This window comes from Nicotiana sylvestris, chromosome 8, assembly GCF_000393655.2.
Source record: "Nicotiana sylvestris chromosome 8, ASM39365v2, whole genome shotgun sequence".
In the NCBI taxonomy this organism is placed as follows: domain Eukaryota; kingdom Viridiplantae; phylum Streptophyta; class Magnoliopsida; order Solanales; family Solanaceae; genus Nicotiana; species Nicotiana sylvestris.
In genome coordinates this window covers 212,255,231-212,280,985 of record NC_091064.1, presented here as the reverse complement: position 1 = coordinate 212,280,985, position 25,755 = coordinate 212,255,231, and the positions used below count along the sequence as shown (strand labels likewise).

The 25,755-nt window shown below is 34.4% G+C and overlaps 1 protein-coding gene and 1 long non-coding RNA gene across 2 annotated transcripts; one reads left to right on the top strand and one right to left on the bottom strand.

Moving 5' to 3' along the window:
- Window positions 1-5,805: 5,805 nt before the first annotated feature.
- On the bottom strand, window positions 5,806-19,132 carry LOC104226427 (uncharacterized). The gene is made up of 15 exons (XM_009778425.2): window positions 18,861-19,132; window positions 17,359-17,749; window positions 17,144-17,269; window positions 14,843-14,947; window positions 14,114-14,687; window positions 13,847-13,887; window positions 13,675-13,743; window positions 13,497-13,597; window positions 13,276-13,354; window positions 13,064-13,162; window positions 12,908-12,976; window positions 12,754-12,803; window positions 11,926-12,007; window positions 6,219-6,313; window positions 5,806-6,126 (listed from the first exon to the last, which is right to left on the bottom strand). The coding sequence occupies exons 1-15, from the start codon at window positions 19,130-19,132 to the stop codon at window positions 6,024-6,026; spliced, it is 2,256 nt and encodes a 751-aa protein (XP_009776727.1). The 3' UTR covers window positions 5,806-6,023.
- On the top strand, window positions 15,528-16,940 carry LOC138876457 (uncharacterized). Its single transcript, XR_011401732.1, has 2 exons — window positions 15,528-15,719; window positions 16,693-16,940. It is a non-coding gene; the product is annotated as an uncharacterized lncRNA (long non-coding RNA).
- Window positions 19,133-25,755: the final 6,623 nt, after the last annotated feature.

The window sequence follows — 25,755 nt, the reverse complement described above, 5'->3', positions numbered from 1 at the left end:
GTCACGAGTGACTAAGAGGCTTGCCCGAGGGGCTATAGATATACATGTACATGAGTGATGTTTTGCATGAGGGGCCTGTTTATGAACTTACTATTTTTTTGCTCCTCCTTAAAGTGAGTTTCTATTGAATATGTTGATTTAATTACTACTTTCACTCATCTTTAGTCCGAGCCTCTATTGGAAATGTTGAACAAATGATTTAAATAATCTTTCATTTAAACTGAAGTTTTTAAGTTACAAAAAAGGTGGTGAAATTCTGTTATGCCGAGGGGGCTGTATACGAACTAAGTTTTTGCCCGAGGGGCAGGTTATGGTTTTCTTCTCTTTTATTATAAATGGTATCGAACCCTATTGGAACTGTTGGAAAGCGTTTTAAATAATTTTTACCAAAAGCTGGATTTTAAATGAGACGATTGACTCGTATTCTGATTGAAAGCCTGTTGTGCTTATTGAGTTATCATATTTGTGGATTCATCGTTTCCTACTGCTCAGTCTTTATTTACTCTTATTATTTACTGGGTTAGAGTACTCATATTACTCCCTACACCTCGTGTGCAGATTCAGGTATTTCGGAACCCGGTAGCGGGTGTTGATTGCTCAGACGCAGAGTCATTAGAGTTAGCAAGGTGGCTGCACGACGTTCGCAGCTCTGCTTCATTCCTCTCATTTTCATTACTGTACTTAGTACACTTTTGACTGTTGTTGTAATCAGACCTTGGTAGATGCTCATGACTAGTGACACCCCGATGTCGGGCTTGTATAATTATTCCGTATTTTTCTTTTAAATGTTCATTATGAGATTATTGGTTTATAAATGATATAAAAATCACTTTTAACGGAGAATGGTTGATTTGGAAATCGTGTCGGCTGACCTTGTTTTCACGAGATGCGACATCACGACCGGGTCCGGTTTGGGGTCGTGACATCATCACATTTGTTTTATAGTACGTTTGATTCGCATAGGCGGAACTAAGATTGAAAGTTTGCGGGTTCTGAACTTGGCACCGAACCCATAGCATGTTTTAGGTACTAGGTTCGCAATTATATATTAATATAAACTTAATACGTTTTCTAATATAAATACAAGGGCCTATGCAAAAGGTACTGGGTTCGGCCGAACCCGTTAATTATACCCTGCCTCCGCCCCTGTTGATTCGAGACTGATGGTGGTATAAAGGCGTTTGACAATATTTGTTGTTGTGTTTGAACATAAAATTCACTTGCAAGAAGTTGTAATTTTGTGAGTGAAAATTATTATTTCATCACTTGAATATTTTCATAATATTTTTTATTTTATTTTAAATTCTTTATTTTAATAAACTATTACCAAATTATGAAACAAATATTAATATGCCATATATATTTTATTGAAATAATAAAATAATTGTTAAGACCAAATAAAAATAGTATTTGTTTCTATGCATGCACAAGCGTGGATTCTCTTCCATCTAAGGATTTTGTACTGCGAATGGAGTTTTATGTCCATTGGGACAAAGAGTCAAAGAGGTGATATATTAGGTTATAGGGGTTGATAATAGAGTATCCAAATTCTGGAAAAGACACCTACCCTGTGATTAGGTAAAAGCAGTATCCATTTTCATTTCTTTTTGGCTTTTGTAATGAGCAGTTTAGTAATTAGTACATGTTGTCAGTGGGTACTGATTAGTTAACTTGTCTTGGACGGCAAAATTAGCCTCTGTATGAAATGACTAAACATAATCTCTCTATATTTTATTAAGAGTAAAGGACTGATCAATCAGTATTCACGTGCTAAAGTCTTTGCTATTTGCTGCCCACAGCATACTGCTGTTGCATTTTGATAGTCTCCTGTCTTTTTCATGCTCTTTCTTCCTCTGCTCTCAAGACTGCTATATTACTTGCTGGCAACAACTAATACAAGTTTATTTACACTTGCATAAATTAATTTGGTACAAATATCACGTGCAAGTAGATTTCTTATCATGTACTACTTATTATCTTCAGAACAAAAACTATTGAAGGTTTGAACGAAAATTATTCTATCTTTATAACAAATAGCGATTGAATTTACTGTATACTTTTTATAGTCGATATACACATAGTATATACTAATTAAGTAATTATACACCATTATACATATATTTTAAACTAATCAGGATATTGTAACTTTCGGGTAATTCAGTATATTTTTGTCATGAAAATTTAAACAAAAAATTAAAATTCAGGACATGCTGACTAATTCCTAAATAACAGCACTTCAGACTTTAGAGTGGCTAACTGGTTCCATTTATATTAAGAGCCGGCCTCATGGGCCATTGGTAATGATCGCGAGCCCATTTCCAATCTGCACTTTTCTGCCCAATTCCGTTTACAGGATTTTGATACATAAAACTTGAGAACTATTTCCAAATATTGTCTCAATTATTTGGAATCTTATGTATGTCCAAACTGGCATGCTTGTGCATGAATATTACTGTACATTACTTGCAAAAATGACCATAAATTTTAGAAAATGTGTTATTTAAGCTTCTTATATTTAGATCTACAGAAGAATGTCAAAAGTTTCCCACTACATATGTTTGGGAATCTATCAATATATATATTAAAGTAATAAAGTTACCAAATATAATTAGCATTGTGGTTAAGTCAAGTGATAAGCTAATAAATACTAATAATGTATGGTAACTTTATTCTATATTTGATTATGTTAGTCAAATAGAAATATATATATATATATATATATATATAGACACACACACACACATAATTGAATTTGAATTAAAAGATAATTTTGAATTTTATATATAAAGTTTTAAAATCTATATATATTAAAGGAATAAAGTTACCAAATATAATAGCATTGTGGTTAAGCCAAGTGACAAGCTAATAAATGCTAATAATATATGGTAATTTTATTCTATAAAGTTTTAAAATTTGAATTAAAATAAAAATAAAAAGAAAGTTATCTTTTGTTATCATGCTTAATTCAGTTAATGATCATATGCAATCATGTTAAGAACTTTTGTTAAATTTTTATAATTATTTAAATATTACTTTACCTCGGGCAAAAAAGCAAAAAAAATCTCCATATAATTCTAAACTCTTTCACATCTAAAATCCTATAATTATAGTTCTTTAAAACACTATAGCTGGATTTAAATAAAGCAGATTTCTTTAAAAATAAATATAATATATATGGTACATGTCTATGTTTATTCAAATAACAAAAAAAAGTTTAAAAATCAAATAAAAGTTTACTTACATATATAATGAAGTAAAGCTACATGGTATAGAAAGAAACATCACAATAATGTGTTAATATTCAAATAAAAGTTATTTTTCTTTCTTTTTTTGAAGAATGTTTGTTTGAAGAGTCAAATTGTATAAATGGACATAAAAAAAAATAACAAAATATTGGTTATACAATTGCTATCATTACTTTTAATTTAGCACCTTTTAGGAATTAAAAGGTATAAGTTGAAACATTTTCATTTAGCTGCAGTCAAGCCAACATTGCAGGGGTATAATATTTTTTTCGTTGAAGAATATTAGTTTTGAATCATTAAATTATGTGAAAGGTTTCTCGAATTTCAACAAGAGGAATATTGGTTTCTAATTGGTAGTTTCTATATCGATTTTCAAGTATAACAAAAAATATATTTTGAAAATAAATGGTATGACGCCAAATATTTTTTTTTTAAATGTAAAAAATCATTTCAAAATGTGATTATTTTTTAAAATATAATGTATTTTTAAAAATAAAAGGATAAGATATTTTTGAATTTTAGTAGGGAATTTTAAAATTATTATAATAGAAGTCATATCATGATGAAATCAAGTAACCGAAATCTTATGTAATATTTACATAAATGTCCGACCAGATTTATTGTTGATCTTTTATAGCTGATATACATAGATGATATACTGACGATACATGATTATATCTAAATTACACATTCTTTAATTTTTTAATTTAAGTGGTTGAGTGAGCACATATTTAGGTTGATTAGATAAAGCCAAAAGAAAAATATGAAATAATTTTAACCAAAGACTAAAAATATAAATAAATTTCTTATGTAGACAATTTCTATTAAAAATTATCCTTTTATAGCGAAATAAATTATTTTTTTGTTACAAAAGAAAGAAAGACACAAAAAATAAGATAAAAGAAAATAAATATATAGAAAATCTAAGAACCAGAAAATAGAGATGACAACGGATTTCTTCTTCTCTTTATCTCTGTTGAGTATAAGAAATTTGGAAGCTGATCTCATCGATTTAAAATATTTTTTTCAATTCAAATACATAGATTATAAGATAAGGATATCTTAGAATATATATTATTTTTAATTTACATTGTGTATCGTTTTCAAAAAATTACTATTACTAACAAACTAATATGATATTCGAATCTGAATTTAGTTGCAATTTGAGTAGTTTGCATTGATGTTAACCATGTATAGTGTCGAGAAAAAACTACTTGATAATTTTAAGAGAATATGTGCAATGTTATATAATTACAATCAACTAATTTAACATTAAATGATTCAAAGATTTTTTTTTTTGTATATATAGGATATTCAAAATTTAAAATCTGTGGCTAGAGAATCAATAAACTCAAAATAGAGTCATACTGAAATAAAGTTTCGCTGGCTAAAAAATTATTTAAATTTTTAGATAGTCTATTAAAGTGGATTTTAAATTAAGGATGATATCTTCACTTGTATCATATAAAGCTAATCATTATTGAAAGATAACAACATACCAAATAAAATTAGAATTTTAAAATAAAATATTTTTTGAAAGATAACAACATACCAAAGAAGAGTTCAAGTCATAGTAAAAGAGTCATGTCGTAACCAAAAAGTCGTTCATATTGTGTCAGCCTTTGTGCTTTGCCATAAATACGAGTTATTGTTTCGCTTCGTGACTATTTTTAGGTTCCAATGACTCCAATAAGAATGATGTAAAAAAAAATCAATACGAGATTTGAAAAAATATTAGTTTTTTTTCATGTAGTATTTCTTAATTAATATCTAACGATTACCTATAATTATATAGAAGGTTTAAATTTTAAGGTTATTTATATATAATTCAAATAACTCAAATGTTTAATATGGTTAGTGTCAAATATCAAAATGGAGTCATACTGGAAAAAATAAATTCACTGGCTAAAGAATTATTTAAATTTTTAGATACCCGACTAAACTGAGTTTTTGAATTAAGGATAATATTTTTACTTCCATTATTATAAACATAATTATTATTGAAAAATAAAATTTTAGAAACTGAAATTTTAAAATGGAAATATTTTTTAAAAGATATCAATACACCAAATAAGAGTTCAAGTAGTAATACAAGAGTCAAGCCGTATCCAAAGAATCCTTCATAGTCTCAACCTTTGATTGTTTTGCCATAGATATGAGTTATTATTTTGCTTCCTGACTATTTTCAGGATCCAATGACACCGCTAAGAATGATACCAAAAAAGAAAATAGAATTATAACTAGGAAATTTGAGAAATGGTTAATTTTTTCCATGTAGTGTTTCTTAATTTATATCCAATAATTATCTATATTTATCAAAAAGGTTTAAATTCTAAAACTATTGACACATAATTCAAATAAATAAATATTTGACATGATTAGTCCGCGCATATGCGCGGGTGCTAATACTAGTGCTACAAAATGTACACAATTCTGAGTACTAAAATATGGAAAATTAACCAATCTGCGCAGGAACGCCTCAAATTATTTATATTTATTTCTAAAACAGCAAACTAAGCAAAAGCATCTTCCTGTACAAGGATACTACATTATGCTCGTAATACACTCCTTCAATTTAAAGCGAAATGTAAACAATAAAGAAAGATTAAACAACAACAACAACTACACCCAATTCGAAATAAGTTGGGGTCCGCTATATGAATCCATACTCTCCATTAAATTAAAACGAAAGGCGCTTTCCATCGTCGATTCACTTTATCCGCTTGTGTATTTATATAGGTTATTCATCTTGATTTGCCTGTCGAACAGTGTTTGATATCAAAGCCCTGAGTTCTTCCTAGATGTCAGTCCTCCAAATGAGAGAATTATTTCTGTCATTCTTCTGCTCAGGTCTTCAAATGATGGACGAAGTTCTGGTTTGCTGTTTGTAGTCAAGAAACAAAGGCTCAATTCAACTACAGTTACAATACTTCTTGATCAGAATTTATATCAAACAAAAGGAAAGGAAATCACCTTTGCCAACAATCATGTATAGTAGCTGAAACTCGGGAATCAAGATTTTGTGGAATGTCCAGTCTGCTATCCATGAAGCCAACAATTCCAACAACCTTCAAATAAACAAACTCCTTTTGGTACCACTACTGACCATCGAGAAGCAATTTTGTGGCGGAAGCCAAATGTATATAGTGTGAATGAGTTACAATTACTATACTAAAAATTATGACAGCCACCAAATAATAAATAAGACAATAATACAACAATAAAAGAACACCAAAATTTATGAGGTTCGGCCAATTTTGCATACTTCCTCGGACACAACCAATATTTTATTCCACTCCAAAAATACAAGTGAAATAATACTAAAGAGAGAAGATACAAATGCCTTAAGAAGATAAGAAGACAAATGAGAGGTGTTTAAATCCTAAACATTAGGCCTCCTGTTATAGGGAAATATTTTCCCCCAAATAAAATCATCCACCGATGTGGGACAATTTCTTTTGTCAATCAACACATCTCCACCTTAACAAAATTCCACATCTTTAATTTTCTCTCAATAACAAATTTTGGTTGTGTCTTCATCTTCTATCTTCAGTGTTCAACAATGTTGATCAAATTCAAACAATGTTGAAACTTGACCGCAGTCACCACTTTTGTCAGCATATCAGCAGGATTCTCCGTAGTATGAATTTTATTCACCGTGGCTCCACCTTCTTCTATGATTTCTCGGACGAAATGATACCGAACATCAATGTGCTTCGTCCTTGCATGATAAACTTGGTTCTTCGCTAATTGAATAGCACTTTGACTATCACAAAAAATTGTGATACTTTTGTGTCCAATACCAATCTCTTTTAGCAACCCTTGATGCCAAATTGCCTCTTTTACAGCCTCTGTAATAACCATGTACTCTGTCTTTGTTGTAGACAAAGCAACTGTTGACTGCAAAGTAGACTTCCAACAAACTGGTGCCTTTGCAAAAGTAAACACATAACCAGTAGTTGATCTTCGTTTGTCCAGATCACCCGCAAAATCTGAGTCACAATATCCAAATACGGACTGATTGCCTTCCTGCTCAAAAACTAACCCAACATCTAGAGTATTATGAATATACCGTAGAATCCACTGCACAGCTTGCTAATGCTCCTTTCCTGGATTATGCATATATCTGCTAATAACTCCAACAACTTGTGAAATGTCAGGTCTTGTACAGACCATTGCATACATCAAGCTACCAACAACATTTGCGTATGGTACCCTTGACATATACTCCCATTCAGCTTCATCTTTTGGCGACATAATAGTACTTAGCTTAAAATGGGGAGCAAGTGGAGTACTAACTGACTTAGTCTTCTCATCTATGCCAAAATGTTGTAGTACTCTCTTCAAATATTCTTTCTGAGATAAACAAAGTTGCTTTGAACGTCTATCTCTTATTATCTCCATGCCAAGAATTTTCTTTGCCTTACCCAGATCCTTCATCTCGAACTCCTTCTTCAGTTGAATCTTCAACTTATCAATTTCTTCCGAATTCTTGGAAGCTATCAACATATCATCAACATATAGGAGAAGATATATAAAGGAACCATCTTTAAGCTTGCACAAATACACATAATGATCGTATTTGCTTCTCTTGTACCCTTGCCGCAACATAAATTTGTCAAATCGCTTGTACCATTGTCTAGAAGATTGTTTCAATCCGTACAACAATTTTTCAAGTTTGCACACCGTATTTTATTTTCCAGCAACTTTGAATCCTTCTGGCTGAGTCATGTAGATTTCCTCCTCCAAGTTTCCATGTAAAAATGCAGTTTTTACATCCATCTGAACTAGTTCCAAATCCAACTGTGCTACCAAAGCCAACATAATTCTAATGGAGGAATGTTTTACAACTGGAGAAAACACTTCATTGTAATCAGTTCCCTCCTTTTGAGCATATCCTTTGGACACCAATCTTGCTTTGCAGCGAACATCTTCTTGATTAGGAAATCTTTCTTTCTTTTCAAATACCCATTTGCACCCAATTGCTTTCTTTCCCTTCGGGAGATTGGCAAATCTCCATGTATGATTATGATGAAGGGACTGTATTTCATCATTCATGGAAATCCTTCACTTATCTTCTTCTGAACTTTGGATTGCGTCTTTATAAGTGGTAGGAACATCATCAGCTACAATTGATGCGGCACAAGCAACCGTCTCTATGAGACGAACAAGTTTTGTTATTGTCCTTTTTGGCCTGCTAGTTGTTATTGATTCAAGTTGTTGTTGAGGTTTTTGAGTTGGAATCTCCCTCTCTACTGGCTCTTCTTCCAGAGGATAATCTTCATTTGTTTCCTCCTCTGCTTCTTGTGTAGGAAAAATAAATTTTCCCTCAAACTCCACCTGCTTAGAAGCACCCTCATTTTGTTTGGTATCTTCTGTTACCTTATTTACCATAGCAGATTCATCAAAGGTAACATCCCTGCTGAATATTACTTTCTTTGTCATAGGACACCATAAGCGATATCCTTTGACTCCAGAAGTAATTCCCATAAAAATAGCCTTCTTTGCCCTTGGATCCAATTTTGACTCTGTCACATGATAATATGCAGTTGAGCCAAACACGTGCAAAGAGTCATAATCTACAGCAGGCTTTCCATACCATTTTTCAAATGGTGTCTTGCCATCAATAGCAGCAGATGGTAGACGATTAATGAGGTGGCATGCATATGTAATTGCCTCAGCCCAAAATTCTTTGCCCAAGCCAGCATTGGACAACATACACCGTACCTTCTCCAGCAAGGTCCGGTTCATACGTTCTGCCACTCCATTCTGTTGTGGTGTATGTCTAACAGTGAAGTGTCGGACGATGCCATCATTTTCACAGACCTTATTGAAATGATCATTTTTGTATTCACCTCCATTGTCTGTGCGAATACACTTGATTCTCCTGCCTGTCTGATTCTCCACCATCGTCTTCCATTTGAGAAAAATTCCCAACACTTCATCTTTGCTCTTCATTGTATACACCCATACTCTTCGGGAAAAATCATCAACAAAGGTTACAAAATAGTGCTTCCCACCCAATGAAGGTGTTTTGGAAGGACCCCAAACATCAGAGTGTACATAATCCAAAATGCCTTTAGTATTATGGATCGCTGTACCAAATTTAACCCTTGTCTGTTTCCCTTTGACACAATGCTCACAAAACTCCAAGTTGCAAGCCTTTACTCCTTTTAACAATCCTTGATCTGATAGAGTTTTCAAGGATTTTCCTCCAGCATGTCCCAAGCGCATGTGCCATAGCTTGGTTGCTTCTGCCTCTTTGTCGTCACTGGATGTTACTGTCGCTGTCCCAATAACTGTACTGCCACGATAGCGGTACATATTATTATTCTTCCGATTAGCCTTCATTACCACTAGTGCACCGGAGCATACTCTCATCACTCCATTTTCTGCAATGATTTTGAACCCTTTTGATTCTAGGGCTCCCACATATATGAGATTTTTCTTCAAACCCGGTACATATCGAACATCTGTTAATGTTCTGATCATTCCATCATGGTTCCTTAAACGTATTGAACCAATGCCATATGAGGTAAGAGGGCTGTTATCCGCTGTGTGGACGACTCCATATTCTCATTCTTGAAAATCCACGAACCAGTCCCTGTTGGGACACATATGATAACTACAAGCTGAGTCCATCAACCATATGTCCGATGATGTTGATGGCTCTGTTGTAACTAATGAGAAGTCTGAATCATCACCATCATCTACGTTTGAATCCATAATGGTTTTTCCATTGTTATGTTTGACCTTATTCTTCAACTTCGAACAGTCTTTCTTCCAGTGCCCTTTTCTCGACAAAAGGCACATTCATCTTTGCTGGGTCTAGATCTTGACTTGGATCTTCCTTTCTTTGTCCTCGTTTGATTTTGAGGACGACCCCTCACAACCAGTGCTTCTCCTTCTCCGCCCTTCTGTTTTTCTCCCTTTCTTTGTTCATAGCTGTACAAAGCCGAACAAACTTCTCTGAGAGAAATTTCGTCATTCCCATGGAGTAGAGTAGTTTCAAGGTGCTCGTACTCATCAGGAAGTGACCCCAACAACATCAAGGCCAAGTCACCATCAAACGTTGCATCCATATTTTGCAAATCTGTGACCAACTTATTGAAACTGGTGATATGTTCATTCATTGTGGTACCAGGAACATAGGTGAAGCGAAACAATATCTTCTTCATGTGCAATTTATTTTGACTGGTTTTCTTCAAAAATTTATCCTTCAGTGCTTTCCATAATTTACTTGCAGAAGTTTCCTTTGTGTATGGATATTTCTGCTCTCTAGCAAGGTAGGATCGAATGGTACCGCAAACAACACGGTTGATAATTCTCCAATCTTCTTCTCCAATAACATCTGGTCTCTTTTTTTCAATCGCAAGATCCAGCCCTTGTTGAAGAAGGACATCTAGAATCTCACCTTGCCACATCCCAAAATGTCCTGTCCCGTCAAAAAATTTTATCGCAAATTTCGCATTTGACACAATTCTTGTCATAAGCGAATATGCCAATGATGACATATTATTAACACTTGATGTAGATTCTTCTTGTATATTGTCTCCCATCTTTGACACAAATATTATTTAATAGCTGACGACACAAATCAAGATTATTTCCTTTCTGGTGTGGAAGATCGGACTAAACTGCAACCACAGAGCATACTCAGATAGAACCTTGACTCAGTTACCAAGATAAATCTTTTCTGATATGGAAGATCAGACTATGCTGCAACCACAGAGCATACCTAGACAGTACCTTACTCTGATACCAATTATTGCGGAAGTCAAATGTATATAGTGTGAATAAGTCACAACTACTATACCAAAAATTATGACAGCCACCAAATAATAAATAAGACAATAAGACAACAATAAAAAAACACCAAAATTTACGAGGTTCGACCAATTTTGCCTACTTCCTCGGACACAACCAATATTTTATTCCACTCCAAAAATACAAGTAAAATAATACTAAAGAGAGAAGATACAGATGCCTTAAGAAGATAAGAAGGTAAATGAGATGCGTTTAAATCCTAAACGCCTCCTTTTATAGGGAAATATTTCCCCCAAATGAAATCATCCACCGATGTGGGACAATTTCTTTTGTCAATCAACAAAACTAACAAATCTAACTTGCTATCAGCATTTGCATACACACACACACGTGTTTTTAGGTGTTTGTCCTAATTTTCTTATCATATTTAATCTCTCTATCTCTTTAAAGAAGGACAACATATTTACCATAATTAGTTTTTTCCTATTACTAAAAGGAAAATCTAGTTCTTTCATATATATTTGGCTAGTTTTTTTTTTGGGAGGAAAAGTTCTTGACTTAGCATCCACAATGTAGCCTTAAAGAATTTGAGAGTCTTGTTTACGGGGAGAATTTGTGAGATAAGTGTTAGCATGCCACTTGTGTTTGCCTCTTTGTGAGGGCGTTCTTTCGATATTTTGTACTCTCTTTTATATAACGAATTACTCATCTCCGCTTGTGGGTATAGGTCAAAAGACCGAACAACGTTAAATATTTGTGTCTTTTTGGTATATGTCTTTTTGGTATATTTCTCTCTTGTTATCTGATTTATCGTCATTTAAGGTTTGTTTTACTAGCTTTCGCATGACACCTAATTATTTTGGTCCTAACACGTGCATATACATCGATATAGTGAAAAGAAACATTGAGGTACCTGTAAGGGATTAAGGTCTTTCCACGGAATCGATTCAGTCATTAGCTCCCATAAGATCACACCGAAACTAAAGACATCAGATCTGCACAACAGTGGAAGAATTTCATCAAGATACCCATGTAAGCGATGCTAATTATGTAGAATGTGCAGCAGGATGAAACAACATGCCTAAAAACCTTTTGCAAATTAAGGGGTTGATCTTTAACTGTATTGTTGAGAATTGAGAACTAAACCACACCACCAGTCTGAGTGTAAAAATATTAAGTTGAATAAATAGGATAAACTATGCAAGATCAGTCAATGGTATTATTAGAAACAAATTAATCTTTATCCAATTTTAAGCATTCTCATGCTTTATACACTTTTTATCCAAATTTTAATAGTATTAACCAAGCATCTGCAAAACTACAACATAATCCAGTGATTATGGTCATCGCATAAAAATCCAGCATTATTTGTCCGCAAATACATTACTAGGCGATACTTTATTCACTATTGTTGGATGTACGAATAAAGTCACATATTGGTAGCTGAAAAGATTGGGAGCATTCATATAAGGTATAAAGATTTCTTAATCGTCTGAGACGTTTTGGAGAAAACCATACGAGTTTGGCCCAAAGCGGACAATATCACACCCATGTTAAGAATATCTTTGGGCCGGTTTAGCCCAATACTCACAAAAGAATGGTCCCACCGATATGCTCCTTTCCTCCTAGAGAAAAGGCACAAGGAGCAATGTCTCAAGTTCTACGATCGGTTTTGCATTACACCATCAAGGTTAACTAACAGAAACAAAAAAATACAGAAAGTAAAGGTTGTGAAGCTTACTTCTCTGTTGAAGGTTCATTTCTAAGTACTTCAGGAGCCATCCACTGAGGCTGCAATGGTAAAATGTAGTAAAATATTGTGAGAGAGAGGTAACAGCATTAGCCCATCTGATGCGACCACAAAAAAGAGCAAAACAAAAGGCTAAGCAGCATACCGTCCCTCGTCCAGAATTTGCTGTTAAAAAGGTAGCATGTTTCAGTTTTGAAAGGCCAAAATCTGCAACCTGAGGAGGGAATCACCAATAAACTTGTCTAGTTAAAGGGCTTCACTATTTAAGAATAATTTTAAGGTTCCACAGAGAAATCAAAACCTTGACAGTCCAGCTTTTATCCACAAGCAGGTTTGAAGATTTCAGGTCTCTATGTACTATTGGAGGGTTTCGTCGGTGCAAGTAATTCATACCCCTAGCCTAAAGCAAACAGAAGAAGTGTGAGAAACAACATGAGTTCTCGTTACGGTAATGCGCTACACTTAAAAACTAATTACTCAAAGCAAATAGACGAGTCCAAGCGGATAACAGACCACGTCAAGAGCCATTCTAAGACGCCTTTTGAGGTCTAGCGGCTGATTATTCCTGTGAAGTGCTTTAAAAAGACTTCCCCTGAAACATATGATGAAACAGCATTTTCACAGAAAATTTTAATTCAGCTACTATATGCAGCGTCTAATCATTTGTGTCTCTAGTTTGACTGCTAATTTTCATAACCAGAACCATGTCTGATGAAATGACATACTTTCATTACCTGGGTAAATACTCTGTGACAATGGCAAGCTTTTCTTGGGAACATACTGCTCCCATAAATAATAGCACGCTTGGATGTCTAAGTCTTTTCATTATGTCAATCTGAAGAAGTGTTGAAAATCAATTAGAATTCTCTTAAGTATATGATAAGTCAATGACCGTTTGATGGCATCACATACCTCCTTTTTGTAGTCAAGCAAAGTTGTCTCACCACATTGGTTCCCAAAATAAACCTTTACAGCAACATCCTGAAGGACCAAAAAGGCGAGAAGACACAAATACCACGATGATGAGATATCATTTCAGTCTACCATCAGAATGTGAAAAGATTATTGTGAATTAGGACAGTACCGATCCTTTCCAGATTCCATGATACACAAGGGCATATGCACCTAAAAAAGGAAATATTATGGTGAGTAATATTCTAGCTCCCTCACAGACAGTGATTAACAAGATATTCAGCTTTTAATGCTTTTACAAATTGAGGCAATGAATGTACAAATAGATCTCTAACAGCTAGGGAGTTTCTTCTCAACCAAATTTGGCCGACATTACATATCTGCAGATAGCCAAAGTGCACCATGTCAATAACATTGGTACAATATTCTCAAGATTTACCTCGTCCAATTTCTTCCCTTAGGCTGATGTCTTCCCAAGATATTTCACAATGTGCTGTCAAGCTTATCCCGTTCTCATATTTCTGTGAATTTCCCTGGCTGCTTCTAGTGCTCTCCCCTGACTTCCGTGACTGTTGATTTTCTAACTGTTGTCGAGAAGAATCTTCCATCGCTGAAAGTTTTGAATTTCCCATCTGTGACTTGAGATATTTATCGTTGTTTTCGAAACATGATCTTGGCAACTGTTCAGGAGATCTGAATGCCTTAGAACATTCATCAAACTTTCTGGAGCAGTTAGCTATTGGACCCTCTGCAACATCAGTGGGCGCTATTTGTGCATTTTCAGGTGCAAACGTTCTTCGAGTAAAACAAGATGTCTTCAGTATATTCTGGAAATCATGATAGGCATCAAGAACATGACTATATTTTCCCTCTGAAGCTGATGGCAAATAAGGTTCCGTGACATCCTCACTAATAGAAGTTTTATCGCGTCCATTCGGTTGAATATTTCCACACATTTCTTCCCTAGTATTTCCAAATCCTGTAATGTGAAGCTTTGACATAACCTTTGCCACCTACCATATTGACAAAAACAGGTAAGACTAGAATAACAATGGCCATCCCACCTCTAAAAGAAATTAATGAAAGCCAGTAAAGTAGGCTGAAGGCCAAGAACAGGACATATCTAGAGAAAAATTATCCTATGCATGAAAGGAAGAAGAAACCGTACTAGTTTAGAAGGCTGAGCAATATCAAATTTAGACTCATCCGTCTCTGAGCTTTCTGAATTAGCTCTAATCTTCCTACCTAGCAAACTGAAATTCAGCCGTGCAGCCTGAAATGTTGATAACATTTCTCATACATCTCATTAATAATTAACAAAAAGCAAGGAACCTGTGACGGGGCGTAGCATTTTTGTTAACTTAAATGCATCTTCATGTTTGAGTTGCCTTAATTAATTGTCGTAAATTGCTTTTAAACTGATTTTTGTTGGATTATTTCTTAATAGTTGATTTTATTTTTTTTATAAATTAACCATATAAAATACGAGTTGAAGAATTATTTAAAGCAGCTAGTGGACATATAGAATATTATTGGTTGAGGTAATTAGGTTGGATTTGGTATATAAAAATGAAGAAATATGCAAACGGTAAAAATTCCAATTGCAGACTCACTTTCATGTGGATTAAGGCATTAGAACATTGCCTTTGATTTTAATAATAATAATAATAATAATAATAATAATAATAATAATAATTGTATAATATGGGCCGAAGCCCAAGAAAACAAATATATTTAAAATAATATATTTTAAAGTGTTGGGGAAAAAGTCAGCAATTGCTCCTTATGAACTTTACGAAGAAAAGCGCAGCATGAGCCATGCTGCTTAAAACCATGAAGACGCTACAAAAGAAGAAAAAAACGTGTGCTACTGTAACTTTACTCGAAAAAGAAAAGACATAAGGGATTGAGGAATCAAGAAACTGCTTGATTATTGAGCCAACAAAACGCTATAGAGTAGCTGATCCAATGGGTTTCTTTAATTGGAGATGAACAAAGTGACTTTGCTTTTGTACAACAATGTTAATCCTTCTTCCTAATTCATGGTACGTTTTCAACCTGTAGTGTATAAGATATATTCTAGTGTATATGGAGTAGCCTATATGTAATTTTCTTGAACCCCTTGATTTTGTTGGCCGTTCGAGAAGAAAGTTGCAAACAAACATTAAATAATATTAATAAACAAGGTTTTCCTCTACTTAGGATTTTGTAAATCAAGAGATTGGTTTGGTGAGTTGAATTTCGGACTGGAGCAACAAAGGTGTTTAAAAGGAAGGATTTTGAGGTAGTGAGATTTTAAACTTTGATACTTTTTCTAAAACCCGTTTTGAAAGTGTGTTTTCTCTGCCTGGTCCATGTGTTGGGACAAACGTGCGCTTGACAGAGTTGGTGGTCTTAGACTAGCCGCAAATATATTATTTTATGAAAAAAAAAATCATTTTATAAGTTGTTTGATAGTGTGATACAGCTGTGCGCCATAAGGTTGAGTTTTATAGTTTGATACGGCTGTGCGCCATCATATTGAGTTTGATACGGTTATGCGCCATCATACTGAGTTTGATACGGCCGTGCGCCATGATATAATGTTGAGTTTGATACGGCTGTGCGCCATGATGTTGAGTTTTATACGGCTGTGCGCCATGATGTTGAGTTTGATACATCTGTGCGCCATGATGTTGGGGTATTGTGTATGCCTTTGTACATCACCCGTGCATTGTGTATGCTCTGTTACATATTTGAGGCATTGTGGTGCCGTTGTGGACTCGTGGTCTGTTGGTAAATTTCTTTCACTGCAATTATGATAAGTCCTTAGTGTGTATCCTTGTTGGTTAATTCTTAATAACTCTGTTGATACACATATATTGAGTTATTGTATAATTATCATATTTACTATATCATCCGTGTTGGGTGTTTTTGTATTTTCCAACACTTGTTCCAAATGTATTTAAAGTGGCGGATCGAAGATCTTACTGAATTATATTTACGTATAATTCACTCCTTACCTGCATCTCTATTCAGATACTATTACGGGAGATAGAGCTAGTGGCTTACGAGTTTGTTCGAGTGGATCCTATTGCTGAGGTGAGCCACCGCATTGTTTGTGGAGGCTTTCGTTTCAGACTTACCTAGCTCGTGTTAGTTATTTCCTTTTTCTTTGGGGTTTGCATACCCGTCAATAAACTCATGTTACTCTGTTAGATGCTCCATGGTTTTAGTGTGGGATTTGAGCTAGAGTTTTATTATTTGAGTGATTGTTGGTTTTTCTATCGATTGACTAAGGTATTGGGCGATAATCGTTTCCTCTTTAATTATTAATAATACTGTTAGGCTTGCATTTTCTTTTCTCGGTGTTTGTGTAAATGGTTAAATGTTAGAGAAAGGGATTCGCCTGGCAGGTGGTGTTAGCTGGGTGTCAGTCACGTCAGGGGTAGTTCGGGACGTGACAGAACCTTAGTACCTAAACACTTACAGGTGCTTTTGGTGGCTTTTGCGATTGCCCTCCTATTTTGTCTAGTTCAGCCTCCTCCCTGTCTCTCACATTTGCAGATGCATTGCGTGCATCCTCTCCACGTTTAAGTGGGAACACTTTTGAGGCCTGAAAATATAGAACACAAACGATGAATAACTTACGCAGGAAACTAACTCAAAATGTTAATAAGCCAGTAATAAAGCAATAATAAGCACCAGATTGGAAACAGATGATGCAGTTTGTGGCGGTGGATGCCATTGAATACTTTTGAAATTTATTCCTTGCTTTCCAGGTTGTCCATTAGCCTGAGAGCTTCTTGTTTTTTCTGAGTTTATCTTATTTAGAAAAGCTGCATCACTTGAGACAGTGATAACACCAAAAATCTCACCGTCTTCGTACCATAGGCTCTTTGTCACAATTGCCATAAAGATCTGACCAGTCCTCTTCTTAAAAGGAAACTGACCCGACCATGATTGTCCACAGCTCAATTTTTTCACGGCATTCCTAGCCAATTCATGATATTCTTCACAAATAAGCAGTTCAGTACACCTGTGTTCAACTACTTCATAGTTTTTATAACCATAAAGTTTCTCAGCAGCTTGATTCCTGCAACAGAAAACTCGCTTGTGTTATGTGCAAGTTCACAGGAGGGGAGATAGCCGAGACTCTTTCATTTTCTTATTCCTTTTATTATTTACCCTTTTCCTTTCTTCCGTTAATAAAATAAGCGATGGAGCAATGAGTAAGTTTATAGTCACAATATGAGTCAATGGAAAGGGGATTTGGTTACAGTAAATGTGGATGTAGTACATCCGAGCATCCGCATCTACAAAGAAGTAAACCGATAATTGATACTAATGCCTATTTGCTTCACTACTTGCTATAATAGTAGGAAAAGATTGCTACGCGACTCATAGCCAATTGCTGCACCTAATCTTAGCATCTGAAAAGCGCACACTTTATATACTTATTGATGTCTTAACACGATCCGTCTAGCTCCAATCAGATCCTTTTTCATTGGCCATGAAAATTTCCCGAAAGAATATAATTAGACATGAAATCAAGATATTTTCATGCTCTCGTACCATATTGAATTGTCTTAGAACTTGGTTAGAAAGTACACTATCATTTTATTAGTATTTATTTATTTCCTCAAAACGACTTATAGTGCAGAGGAGAGAATGAAGCCATCCCTTGTATTTTTTGCAAAGAGATTGTTCCATGATGGGAATGGAAGCCTTGGAGCAATCAGAGGCGGAGACAGGATTTCAAGCTTATGGATTCTGAATTCTAATCATTTTAAGTTACTAGGTTCTAAATTAATAATTTATATATATTTAATAGATTTTTTAAGTCAATAGAGGGTTCGAACCAAAGCTACTGGGTTCGGTGGAACCCGCTCCCGACACTCTAGCTCCGCCCCTGGGAGCAATGGTAAAGTTGTCTTTGTGACCTATAGGTCACCAGGTTTAGCCGTGGAATCAACCACTTATGCTTGCATTATGGTAAGCTGCTTAGTGCCTACAGTAGGGGCGCGACCCTTCCCTGGACCCTGCGTAAATGCGGAATGCTTCGTGTACTGGGCTGCTCTTGAAATTGTTCTGTGCTTGAAGCTGTGAAGTAACTCTACCGTTGCGCCTAAGCTCGTCCAATAACAATTAAAGAATAAAAATGATAAAGATTTCATTAATAGGAGCTGAAAATTAGCAGTACTTACCAGTAAATTATTTCCCCCGTACCAACTTTGGTAACGTAAAGTGCATGACCCATATCCTCCAACACATTTCTGTACGGAGTCCCCGAGTAGAACACTCCGGGACCGCAGTACGACGTCGTATTATCGGCATCTGATTCGTTACTACATTTTTCTTCCAAGAGCAAGTTAAATTGTTCCCTGAGTCTCACATAACTCGTTTCTAAACCTCGCAATCGCTCAGAGAAAACTCGGGAAATAGCCAACTGTTTATCGTCGGAACCATAATCGTCCATGACGGCGGAATGCGGAGGTGGTAGTGATGGTGGTGGTGGTTTTGGACGGAGGTGAGAAAGGCTTTTGTAGCTGTGTGTGACTGTATTCCCCTTTGTTGAATTTAAATATTGGACTATTTATAATATGTCGTGGGACCAAAAGGTATTTTCCACGTGGCATCTGGGCGCCAAGAGGAAGCTAGCCCCTGAAAGGGGGTTGATATAATGTTAATTTTGGTCACAATTTCGAGGATTTACAAGTTTCGGCTTTGTGTTTTTTTTTTTCCTTTCCAATTTGAACAATTTTGGAATTATGCCTTGTTTCGTCATGTTTCTACTCCCTCTGTTCTAATTCATCTGAACTTGTTTGATTGAGTATGAAATTTTAGAAAAAATGAAGATTTTTAGAATTTATGATCCTAAACAAGTTAAAAAAAGGTCCAGATTATTTGTGCAGTTATAAAAGCTTTCAAGGGTAGAATTGTAAGTTTAAACTAAATTGTTTCCAAATTTAAAAATGAATCATTCTTTTTGGAACAGACTAAAAAAAATAAGTTCACGTCAACTTGAACAGAAAGAATAATATTTATTATTAAGAAAAAGTTCAAAAAATATCAGCCTTGTAAATCGGGTTTTTGTTTCAATTTGAACGATAGGAATTTGGAATATAGTCCATATTTGGTCACGTCATTTACTATAAGAAAGTTCCAAGACCACATTATGCGGCTACACTGAAACAAAAGAACTAAGCTGGCAAACGTCCAGGACCAATACAAAGCGTCTTCTAGTCAGGAATCGGAAAATGTCACTTCCTACGTCACTTTTTTATATAACCCGATTATTATTTGGGAGTAAAACAGTATGTTCATTTGGTTAGCAATTTTTCAAATAATTTTAAATATTTAAGTTATTAATTATGCTGATTTATCGTATTTTTTATATAATTTTTAAATGTATAATTTTTATTTTAATAAATTTATAACATTTATAATCAAATTAAAAACGAATAGGTCTTAATGATTAAAATTTATAACAAAGACTTAATTTTGTTAAGATGATATTATCCACATTTACTACTAACCGCCGTCACCGCCAACCATTGTCAACTACCACCACCGACTACCACCAAGCTCAAACACCACCACCGACCACCTCCATCCCCAACCTTAGCCGTCACCGCATTATCGACTATTATCATCTCCAACCTCATCATTATCGACTACTACCACCCACCATCACCCCATTATTTAATTAGTATTCAGATATTAATACACATCTTAAATATTCAAATACGCATTTAGATTCATACGTTTTATTTTTAATACACATCTTAATATACAAATGTGGATTCAAATTCAGACGTGATAATCCTTGAAAAAAATAAACGAGACCTAATACTCATGCTTCGGATCCCTATGAACAGAGGGAGTATTTTTAAAATTTCATATACCACATTTTGGAGTTAATTTATTAATTTTTCAAGTGATAAGGAACTTTTTGTAAGAAAAAGATAATGAATTAAGGAAATTTAGAAATTTATAAGCTGCTTTCTTTTCCTTGGGATCTGGAGGGAAATAGAAATAGGAGTTGGATGAAGAGATTATAAAAGCCACGCTTCTCACACGAATTTAGTACTAAAATATCCAACCTCTGAACTGAAAAAGTTATTCAAGAAATTAAGCTAGATGAACTTTTTTAGAACTATCGTTTATAACTAAATATGTTAAGAAAAGTCTTGAAAAAATAGTCTTGGGCCATAATTTTGAAGTATTAGAAATCTGACATCATATTTTAAAATTCTGACAACATACTTTAAAATTATAACAATATACTTCAAAATTCTAATAGCGAACTCTAAAAATTCTTACAGTATGTTTCAAAGTTCTAACACGAGATAATTTTCTTGGTACCAAATGATCCAATTTGTGAAAATCGCACAAAATTCTTTTCTTTTATGGCTCAATCTGAAACAATAGCTTTCTTAAAAGGAAAGTATCAACAAAATTAGTGGTGGCAAAATAGGTAAAAGAAAACAGTTAACCATATATATTATCCACTAAAAATAATATTTGTAAAACCTCATATTGGAAGTTCCTCAAGTTTGGGAGACTAAGAATTCTTCCAAAAGTGATCATATTCAAGAAGTCATGGATAATATGTTATGGTTATCCATATTATCCGTCGGTTAATCCATTTTTTATCCGTATTAAATATGGATCTGGTCAGATGCTTTATCCGTTTTTTTGTTACCTACTTTAAACCGTCCCATCTCCGATCCGACCGTCCGTTTGCCACCCCTTACAGAATCTAGACAGTACGAAAATCTAGAAATAACAGTCTTCTTCAATTCTATTCTCTGTCATCCACGATGTTGTGACCTCATGTGAGGCTACGTGGGCACTCTGGTGGCCATAGGATACAGCTTCCTTGAGTCTATTATTTTTTTTTAATTCATGTCAGGTACTTATACTGGACCGATTAAATTTGAATTCGTGCTGAAAAATCTGAATGTAAAATCTAAATGTTAGAGGTAAAACACCTTCTAATAAAAGGTGAGTTATATCAAAAACTCGAACTTAAAATCTCGTCTCAATGTAACCTTTACTAATGAGTTGAGTTATCGGAAAAAGAAGAAAAAAAAAAGGAGAAGTTGTTTCTTGCATATCGTTTTACAGCAAATTAAACATGAACGATGAATATCTCCAGCAACCACAACAATGGAAAATGTACACTAAGCTCCTCTGAGAGCATTTCTCGGGGGTATAGTCTAACAAACTCAATGTAACTCTACTTTTTCTGATCGCATCATAGATGACAATTTCATGCACTTAGCTTGTTCTTTCTGTAGCCCATTAAATTTACGGGCGAAAGGTGATGATTCAGAGGCAGAAGGAGGCGGATCCAGAATTTCAAAAGAATGAGTGCATTATTTTGAAGAGGCGAATCTAGAATTTATAGTTGACGGATTTAACTATAGTCTCTTTACCATAAACTCACTACACTTTTAAAATTATAGGTTCGAAATTATATCGTTTTTAAATTTTTAGTGATTTTCATTAATATATCTATATTCCGTGTCGAAAATAAGGTTGTCTAGAGTGAAATTTGAACTGCCAATTTTACTTGTAGAGGTGCATCTAGTAATTATTGCACCATAAGAGTCTTTGAGCGCGGGTGCATGTACATATATTTAAGTAGTAGTTTTGAAGAAATATAACATTGTTCTACATGGTTTAGAGAGAGGAGTATCATATGCATTAACCTAGATCCCGGAGGCAGATCCAGAATTCAAATTTTATGGGTTCAACCATTAAGGTTTTTAGAATTGAACTCGTTGTGTCTGTAAACTTATGTGTTCATACCTACAATTTATAATAATTTTAGTGAACTTTTATATATAAATTTATGTTTCGCATTAAAACACCGGGTTCAATAATGAACCCGACTCCGCTACTCTACACCCGCACTTGATGATTCAAGAAAAATAGAAGAAATTATTCTGGGGACTGATCAGATCTCTGTCACGTAATCATAATTAGTGGTAACAATATCGATCAAAAATACATTTCATGACCCGCTTAACTCGCCTATAATAAATTTGTATTTAACTGGCTCATCTAAAATGGTTATTATCTGCTGATCCTAAATATTAATTGTTCCCTCTTCTAAAAAGAGAGACTACATTGTGACAATTCATCTATGGATTTTCTTTAAAAAGTGATGCTTTGATTTCTGAACGAAAGCAGACAAGAAATCACATGTAAGTGAAAATACACAGAAACCAAAACCAAATATTAAATTAGAATTGTTAGTAAAACGAAAGAGTTTTCATCTAACAAAATAGGTTTCTTTTGGACTCATTAGAAAAGGAAGCGGTCGATCATTTTATGTTGGGAAAAAGATAGTATTGTTATAAATATATTATATTATGGATGTTCATTTAGTACTCCGTTATAAATAAGCTTCCTGAAGAAGCTTATCCATATGGGACTCCACCGTAAATATGTTTATCTATTTAGTACTATATTGGAAATAAGCTTCCTGAAGAAGCTTATCACTTTGGTACCCGGTTATGGATAAACATTACCCCAATAGAAGTTTATCCATATCGGGTATAATAAGCTTATCTTTTCAGTATCCAGTTATGGATAAACATTACCCCCGGTAGAAGATTATCCATACCGGGTATAATAAGCTTATCCATTCAGTACTACGTTATGGATAAATATTGCTCTCAGTAGAAGATTATCCATATCTGGTACAGCAGCAGCTTGTAGCAGCTTACACAACAGCTTGTAGTAGCAGCTTACACGGCAGCTTATAGTAGCTTACACTGCAACTTGTAGTAGTAGCTTACACTGCAACTTGTAGTAGCAGCTTACGGAGCAGCTTGTAGTAGCAGCTTACGGAGCAGCTTCCTTTCTTCTATAAATAGAAGAGATTTCAGTTCATTATGTACATTAATTTGAATTTCGAATAATATATCAGTTTCTCTCTATACTTGTCTTTACTTTATAGTCTTTATTTCATAACACGTTATCAGCACGAAGCTCTACCATCTCGAGCAAATATTTTGAAAGTATCTGAGGTAAGAACTTTCTTTTCCTAAATAATGTCAAATCTTTCTAAACTTGAATTTGTAGCCCTGGATATATCGGGCAAAAGCTACATGTCTTGGGTGCTTGATGCTGAAATTCATCTTGATGCGATGGGTCTGGCAGACACCATCAAGGATAAAAATCAGGCATCAAACCAAGACCGTGCCAAAGCAATGATATTCCTACGCCATCACCTTGATGAGGGCCTGAAAATGGAATATCTCACTATTAAAGATCCAGTCATACTGTGGAATAATTTGAAAGATAGATATGACCACCTGAAGATGGTCGTTCTTCCACAGGCACGTTATGATTGGACTCATCTAAGGCTACAAGATTTTAAATCTATCAGTGAGTATAATTCTGCTATGTTCAGAATTATTTCCCAATTAAAATTATGTGGTGATAATATTACTGATCATGATATGTTGGAGAAAACTTTCACCACTTTTCATGCCTCGAATATGCTCCTGCAGCAGCAATATCGAGAGATGAGATTTAAAAAGTATTCTGAACTTATCTCACATCTTCTTATAGCAGAGCAACATAATGGGCTATTAATGAAAAATCATGAAAGCCGACCTATTGGTTCTTGTCCATTCCCTGAAGTGAATGAGACGAACTTCCACCAAGCTAAACGTGGAAGAGGTCGTGGCCCCAGTCGTGGTCATGACCGTGGTCGGGGAAGAAACCCTAATCATGGTAATAATAATGCACCAAAGAAGCCTTCTCACCACCGGCAGTGGAAAAGGAAGGAACAAAAGCATGAAGCGGTGCAAACGCCAAATGTAGAAAATGCATGCTATAGATGTGGAGGAAAAGGGCACTGGTCACGTACCTGTCGTACGCCAAAGCACCTGGTTGAGCTTTATCAAGCCTCCTTGAAGAAGACAGAGAAAAATGCTGAAGCAAATTTTATTTCTGAAGATAATTTAGACTTCATGCATTTGGATGTAGCTGATTACTTTGCACTCCCAGAAGGAGAAACAAGTCATGTAATCGGTGGTGAATCTGTAGAAATGTAAATATTTTAATTTTTGTTATTTGTAATAGATAGTATGGTTATGTAATTGTTGTACATAAAGAAAAATTATGATTTGATAATGATGTTTACTATAATATATCTTATTTATGTCATTTTAAAGAATATGGATAATATTATTAGATCAACTTAAACTCTAGCAGAGTTTGCAAGAAATATACAACCACCAGAAGTAGTTATATTTCATACATCTTATTGTAATTATATTTTGTTAACCACCAGAAGTGGTATATGTCTATGATCACCAGAAGTGATAATTTAGGCTTTCTATAGTTACAATTGAAGATAAGCTACATAAATATTCTCTATATTAAATGCACGCCTCGATTTGCTCCTGAAGTAGTAAATATTTTAAAAGAGGTTGAGGCATCACAATTTGATGTGATTAATGCGCATTCAGATAATTATGTTCGATTTCCTGAAGGATGAGAACTTTTGATAATATTAATTCATTCCCTGATGTGAATATGACAATACTAATAAGTCGAGTAAATATGAACGCGCTCTTGATGTGAATACATTACAATTCACCTCCAGAAGAGTTAATATAATTGAGAGAATATATACTCAATATTTTGTATTTTAAATTTGCTCTTGAAGAAGTAACACAGTTGAAATTGCCTCCTGAAGTGGAAAAATATTATGAAGAAGAGTTTTCGTGTGCTTAAACAATTGTTATACATTGTTTATTTGATTGTGATTTTCTCTCATGATACCAGCAGTGTCTGAGCAATATTTGATAGTACAAAATGTATCAATAACTCCTGAAGAGCTAAATGTTTGCCTAAAGAATACATGACACCAGTAGTGCCAGATAAATATTAGATTGTGGATAATAAAATTAAGGCTCTCGAAGAGCTTATATACAAATATGTCATTCATATTATATGATTATGGTCAAAACATATGTTGTAGTAAATCTGAAGTTTACTAATACAAATGGCTATCATATTGAGACTACAAATGATTGGAAGATTGATAATCTTCATGTTTCCATAATCATA

Bases quoted from the DNA above. Each gene is read 5' to 3' on its own strand.
- LOC104226427 (XM_009778425.2), bottom strand. From the start codon at position 19,132: ATGGACGATTATGGTTCCGACGATAAACAGTTGGCTATTTCCCGAGTT. The intron at 17,270-17,358 runs GTGCTTATTATT...CTATATTTTCAG, and splicing joins CATCATCTGTTTCCAATCTG to GCCTCAAAAGTGTTCCCACT. The intron at 13,598-13,674 runs GTATGTGATGCC...ACACTTCTTCAG, and splicing joins TGCTTGACTACAAAAAGGAG to ATTGACATAATGAAAAGACT.